Source organism: Phaseolus vulgaris, chromosome 7 (genome assembly GCF_051622355.1).
Source record: "Phaseolus vulgaris cultivar YP4 chromosome 7, ASM5162235v1, whole genome shotgun sequence".
In the NCBI taxonomy this organism is placed as follows: Eukaryota; Viridiplantae; Streptophyta; class Magnoliopsida; order Fabales; family Fabaceae; genus Phaseolus; species Phaseolus vulgaris.
The window spans coordinates 1,615,197-1,622,460 of NC_143504.1; the positions used below are offsets into that span (position 1 = coordinate 1,615,197).

Here is a 7,264-nt window from a genome sequence, read left to right on the forward strand (position 1 = left end):
ATGTATACAAAATACAGTAAAAAAACTTGTTAGATTTATAAAAAAGAAAGTAAAATAATATAAGAAAATGGTAACATAAAATAAAAACTGACATAATTGATGATTATCCTTGTACAACCAATTGTTTTTAGAAAGTAAATTTTTTCGACAAATAAAAATCTTAAATAAATATTTGCAAAATTTCTATTGGTTAAAAGTTACAGAAACAAAAGACAATATATTTTGAAAATGCAATCTCTTAATTCATATCTTAATAAAAAAATACAAAATTGCTGAGTCTTGCATCTAATTTTTGAATTTTCCCTCTCAATCAATGGAAGAGTATTTTCTTATAGTTAGTTCATAAAAATATTTTTCATGGTTTGATTAAGTGGAAAGAGATGGAGAAAGAAAATGAAAATTATATGGTTGTGACTTAAGAGTTTTAATTTTATTAATTCTATTTTGTTTATGTAATAAATTATATGATTAAATGTATTTTTCGTTCATGTACTTCCATCCAAAATTATATTTCGTTTCTAGTCTAAATTTTAGACTATTTATAAAAAAAAAAAACTATTAAATATTTAGTGAATGTTGTATTATTACAACTGAGAAAGCCAGAAAACTTAAAGTTTGACTAGAAACAAAAATCAAACCAATTTTGCTTTATAGTAAAAACAGTCTAGTCTTTTCTTAGAGTTTTTCATGAATAGGTATAGGTTATCTATGTATCATTTTTTATTAATGTATGAGTTTTGGTCCAGTCTCTCATAATTATTTGTATTTCCTTTTTTTAATAATATTTTTTTTATGTGGTAGCAGATGATTGTTACTTGATATGTTTGCCTAGCTGAGATGTTAAGTTTCATATTGAGGTCTAACACGAGAATTTTTATAAAAAAAACATATTTAACCTTAAATTATAGTAGAAAAGAAATATTAAACTTATATAAATTAAAGGTATATATTAAAATATCTTATGCGGGAATCTCTAAATTAATAAAAAAAATAAAGTGGAATTTATGAATCATGGTACACTTTAATTGTGTGTAGAAAGTTTCCTTAATGAGTTGGATGTTGATGATTTTTTTTGGAGGGATGATGAAATAAATTGATGTTGAATGTCTTGGCTTATATGAAACTATTTTTTACAAATGTCTCGGCAAAGATAATAAAATACATTGTTTCATGTTTCAATCTGCGACCAAATCCATAATGTTTGATCGTAACTCATGTTATACATGGAATCTAACAGGCCCCACAGATTTTATTTTTTTTCTAAATTCAGATGGTAAAAAATACACATTTATTTTCTGGCTAATGATCTACATCCAACACCTATAGCAAATATCTATTATACCCTTAATCTTTCGGATATCCGTAAATGTAACATAAATAACACAATTTCAGATATATAAATTCGGATATCCGTATCTGCAACACCTATAGCAAATATTTATTATACCCTTAATCTTTCGGATATTCGTATCTGTAACATAAATAAGACAATTTCAGATGCTACATAAATAAGACAATTCCAGATATATAAATTCAAAGATGAGATGTGTCTTCTGGATATGACAATCCACAACACAAGAATGTCTTCCGGACACTCAAATCCGAAAACTTTTTTTCTCATTCCGGATGCATAAATTCGAAAAAGATGACGAGGATAATTTAGGGTTTTAAAAAAAATATGGATGCAGATTACAATTGATCAGGTCAGGTGCAGAGAGAATTAACCTTATTTTCCTCCATCCATTTTTATCTTTTATTCCCAGATTTTCAAGAGAGAGAAAAAAAGGAAAATGTAATTTTCAAAAAAAGTATTATTTTTGTAATCAAAAATACATTTTTAAAACTATTATAAAATATTTTATATAACTCATTGATCTTCAACTTTCTTATCCAGCTATCTAAACAATAATAGATTCTTTTACTTTTATCCCTCCAATTATAAACTTATTTCTCATTTTTATTTATTTATCTTTGTTTCACTTCTCATCCACACAATGCATCAATCCATTTCTGTCCTTTAGACTTGCTCTTTTTCCTCCTATCTTTCACTTTCATTTTCCTCAATCTGTGTATGCATTTAATATATCCATAGAAGATACTTCCGAATTCAGGAAAAATTGTTGCAGATTCTTTCAAAATAATGAATATCTTTGAACATCAATCTTTTTCTAAAGTGGTGGGGGTGCATATGTTGATAATGTGACAATGAAGAGACCTTCAACATTACATCATGTCATGCATAATCCACACCCTGCATTTACTGGTTTTTCTCTCCACCTAAAACACCTGAATGCATTGCAATTTGCATTATCTAAGGCTAAAATAAACAATTTTTTTCCCACATCACAGTTGAAGACCAAAGTTAGCAAGATAAAGAGGAGAAGAAAGATAAAATGGTGCCAATGCCAAGGCAACTCTTATAATGGTCATTCATCAGAAGATCTCTTCTGTTGTTCTGGTTTTGAGGGGAAGGGGAAAAAACCTAGACATGAGTATTAGTATCCTAGGAAGTTACAGTTCACATTCAAAAGAATTGAAGTGCTGCTCCTCATTGCTATTTGAAGATAACTGGTATTCACACAAGAAAATGATACAACAAAGAAAAAGATAAAAGATACAACTTAGATCAGGTACCACTAATCTCTGTTGGTGTGGTACAAGGTGCCAGTGTGTTATGAGGCAGGCTAATACCACCCCCTCTGACAGAAATACCAGGGAACTTTGCAGTGCTTGCCCTACTCACAAGATTTGAGTCAAGATACACAACAACCACTGTGGTATCATCATGGAAATGGCGGCGGACACCACGGTCGATTTTCTTCAAATCTGAATATCTCATTTCTCTCTTCTTTGCAGCTTCTTGAAGTGCAGCTTTCACCAGCCTCCTTGCACTTCCCTGAAAGAAGGACAGGAGATGAAACATGAATCCATTTTGCACTCAACTTTCTACCTGGAATTCTAAAGTTCATCATAACAGTGACCAAATAGAATGCTATTCAAATTTTTTTCAAACCATGCATTGGAAAATCATTCATTTGTCAAGAAATAGAGAAATTCAGGCATGCTAATAATATCTTGCTTAGTCATCCTTGACCTATTCAAGATTATTATCCAGAAGATCTTTCAATTTGTCCATTTGTGCAACCACATTAGATATAATAAGCAAGGTTCTCCAATAAAAGATTATTTGTCAAGATTGTCCAAGTCAATGGAAGGCTTTATATTCCAGCATGAGTTTCTCTTTTTTGGTAGAATTTAAACAACAGAGTTTTGTGTCTTAAATACTGCATGTCCCCACCAAAAAAATCCTCTGATTACAATTTTTTCATGGAAAAATAACCTGGTGTTATCCATTAAAGTTACTGGTATAGTCAAATTTAAACATGTATCTTACACTGCGGGGACTGTTTTGAACTATATCAACTGCTTCTTGATTGCTAAGGTGCTCCCAGAGTCCATCAGATGCAAATATAATAAATTGATCATGTGGCTGTAAATGATGCACTGAAATTGACGGCTCCGAGCTCAGTATCGGCATCTTGAACGGTTGACGAAGCCGAAACTTAGCATACAGAGGTTCCCTATTGAACTCGGCCTTTTTCAAATATACATCACCAATAGATTTAGAAACCTGCAGTTGAAAAACAGATTTTAAAATTTATGACACAATTCAACAGAGAGAGAGGTTTAAGTCAAGTTTTGTTAGGTAAGATGATGATAAGCATTGAATCAAATGAGTTAAGGCATCTCTAGTAAAGTCAGTAATGACAAAGGCCAAGGATTATCAGGAACTACCAAGGTAATAATTAAACATGACAAACCCAAGGCCAAATTTAAACTTTCACAGAAGAAAAGAAAGATGCAAAAGCATTAGTAGCATTGCCATTCATATAATATTATAGACAACATTTATACGTGTAGTTCACACTATTAGATCAAACTCTTATGAAATTATAACAAAGTTACTAAAACAGAATTACAGATACAAGGTTATTTGATTCTTTTTACTCTCATGATTTAGAGTATATTATAACTGAAGTGATTAAAATTAACCCATTTATCCCAGCATCTAGAAACTGAAACTCTGCCGTTGAACTAAGACAACTTCAATAACCATTCACTGCATCCGATAGCTTTTGATATATATATAAAGTCATAATGCATATACTGTGATATTAATACTATTCAACAACATAAAACTCTAGTGAAGTTGAAAAAATAAAGCCCTTTCAACAACAAAATTTGACACTGAGATTATTTTTCTCTCTCTCTCCCTCCACACACCCACCCCAGTCCTTTTAATTCTCCTCAGCATAGCTTTTGTATTTCTGATGTCACTCTTCTCATCCTGAAAACTGAAAATTTAACTTTCAATCTTGGAAGGAACAGATTTAAAGTGACATTAGGAGGTGTGAAGTGTTTATCATGATTTCATCTGCCACATGAACATGTAGCAGCTAGAAATACTTACTTGAATAAGGCCCCTCACACGCCATACATTATGCTTTAAAACCACGATATTTGGATCATCGGGATGTGAAGAATGCAGCTCCTGTCTTATAGACTCTATTGACGCATTGTGCTCGGCCGATAATTGCATGGCTAAAACCTCGCCGGTTGCCCTCACCGCTCTTCCCAAAACTGCCCGGGAATCCCCTAGGTTTGCTATATAAAGGGATCCATTACAAATAACACCAACAAGACAACATGACCCAACAGCTGCAATTTGTGGCGACATGGACCACTGATTGGCAACCACTGACATAAACCCCTCTTCTGTTGCTTGGAGTGCCTTGCGAATTACATCTACTGACATTGATTGTTGCTCTGAAGTAAATTCTGAAATTCAAAACAAAAGAGAACATTATACTCAGTACTCATGTTGCATAGAAATGGTTCAGATTCAAAACACAGGTAAACAAATCTACCATGGACAGACATGCAACAAAAAGGTAATGAAAACCACAATTTTCTTAGTTTCGATTCTGTATACATCAGACAGTTCTTATAACCTTAATTCATTGCAGAGATGATAGAATGGCGTACAAAAGAAATAGTTGGAGGGAAATCATTCACCATCACAACTTCTCACAAACTGACAACAAAAGAATGAAATCTCACCAGCCATGCAAATAGAAGAAGAAAGAACGAGTTTTTTACTAGCATGTAAAGGTGGAAAATCTTGTTTCTTGGATATTACTAAAGCAGGCAACAGAACCAAACTATAATATTCCATTATTGCCTAATCTTTCTAGCTAAAAAGATGGCAGAAATGAACAAGACGATTCCCTGTATTTCCTTTTGTGATTGTCGTTGTTGTTGTCCAGTTAAAATGCAAAATTGACTACAAGATCTTGGAACTGGAAAGCAGAGAAAAATACACCAAGGCAAGGAGAAAAACCTATTCCAATACAGAAAAGCTTGAAGAATTCATTCATTTTGCTGTGAACTTACTCTTGAGATGGTGAAACAGGTGATCATTGATAAACCGTGATGTCTCGGGCCCTCCGTGGCCATCATAGATACCGATGAAGGTACCATAAGGGCCAGATTCATTGGAGCTCAAACTGCCTGATTCAATCTGGCTTTGATCTTCCAGCAAGTTATTGGCTTGGATTACAGCCATTGAAAATTCACCATTCAAGTGTTGCCCTGAGTCCTTGTACCACAATAGTCCATCTTGTCTACCTCCACCATCCGAACCTGTGCGAGAAAATCCTTCGGAACCCGGCCGAAAGCAGGCCCTCAATAAGTTCATCAACCCCGATAACATCCCTCATTTCACCAAACAACCGTCAAGGATTTCAACATCTATCAACTACCCCAGAAACAACTTCACCCCCCAGAAATTTCATAAACTATGGATATGGAACTGCACTCCTCACCACCACAACAACGAAGATGATCCACCACAAACTACACCAACAAAAAAATACAGTTAAAATCAATTAAGGTTTAACCCTCAACAAACAAACACAACCTGAACCCTGTATGATCTAGAAACTTGCAAAAAATAAGCTGTTTTTCACAGTTTTCTAAGGGGTGGCTGAATATTGAAGAGCACCCACAAAGAGAAATCAACTCCCAATGAAAAAATCCAACTTTTTGGTTTCCTTTAAATGCAACAAAAACTATGACCAGACACAGCAGCCGCTAAAGATGAAAAATTCAACAAAGGAAAAACAATATTTTACTTTTATTTTCCCCAAAGGTCAAAACCCACTTTTTCTGAGACAAACTTTTTGGTCAGCTGATTCAGAATCCCCTGTTCACATTTACATTGAAAATCAAAACCCCAAGTTACACTGATCTCCATAAAATTCAATAACGAGACCAACCTATCTTTCTCATCAAGTGTAAACATGTATATTGTACGGCAACAAGTCAAAGTAATATAAAAAAAATTCCAGCAAGAGATCTCACCCAGCAAAATTTGACAATCGATTAGAAGGTATTGGGGTGCCCCAGATGAAGAAGACAGTGATCCGTAGGTAGGATAGTGTGTAAAATCATTAGATCTGCGGATCCATCAAATCAATACAAAGAAACAGAAATGGGTTTTTTTGTGCTGCTTTTGGAGCCAAGTGGTGTGTGTACACAGAAGGTGAAAAGTATCAGAGAAGAAAAAGGAGAGTGGTGCATGAAAGATTATTGAAAATTGAAAGAGCTCAGTGTGAAACCCTTTTCTGTTTTTGTTTTTGCCCTTTTCTTTTGTTATGAACTCTGAGGAGAAGCCCCATAAAAAGACTAACAATGAAGAGCTTGGAGCCAGCAAAGCACAGGTCCAGCTATGGGCTCCACACCACTATGACGAACTAGAGAGAGAAGTTAGAGAGAGAAACACACATAGAGAGAGTCAATGACTTTAAGCATGTCATGTTTTTTGGCATTGATAATTTTAACCACTTATATCATTTCCATTTTCCGAGACATAGGTTTGTGTTCATACTCACACACACACAAACATCATAAGTTCACAACAAAAACTTTCTCTCTCATCTATTTACTCTTTTTCTATAAAGGAATTCGAATCAAGAGAACATTAATTCGTTCTTTGGTCGGTTGGTCGATCTGCACCTCATTTTTTCTCTCAGACGAACTCATGTTTTATCGTTCTCTCACTCTTCTTCTTTATCACCTGAAAACTCGGATAGTATTTGTAAAAGACACTCTAACATTCAATTCAAACTTCGACACTTTACACTTAGTATTTAGTATTAGATAACAACTTACATGATCTTTTGAAATATGTGTTTATTTATAT

The 7,264-nt window shown here is 33.7% G+C and overlaps 1 protein-coding gene across 1 annotated transcript; it reads right to left on the minus strand.

Annotated features, from left to right (window-relative positions):
- Positions 1-2,394: 2,394 nt before the first annotated feature.
- On the minus strand, positions 2,395-6,991 carry LOC137829595 (putative protein phosphatase 2C 64). Its single transcript, XM_068636436.2, has 5 exons — positions 6,424-6,991; positions 5,455-5,916; positions 4,472-4,839; positions 3,395-3,631; positions 2,395-2,896 (listed from the first exon to the last, which is right to left on the minus strand). The coding sequence occupies exons 2-5, from the start codon at positions 5,771-5,773 to the stop codon at positions 2,627-2,629; spliced, it is 1,194 nt and encodes a 397-aa protein (XP_068492537.1). The 5' UTR covers positions 5,774-5,916; positions 6,424-6,991; the 3' UTR covers positions 2,395-2,626.
- Between the last annotated feature and the right edge of the window lie 273 nt (positions 6,992-7,264).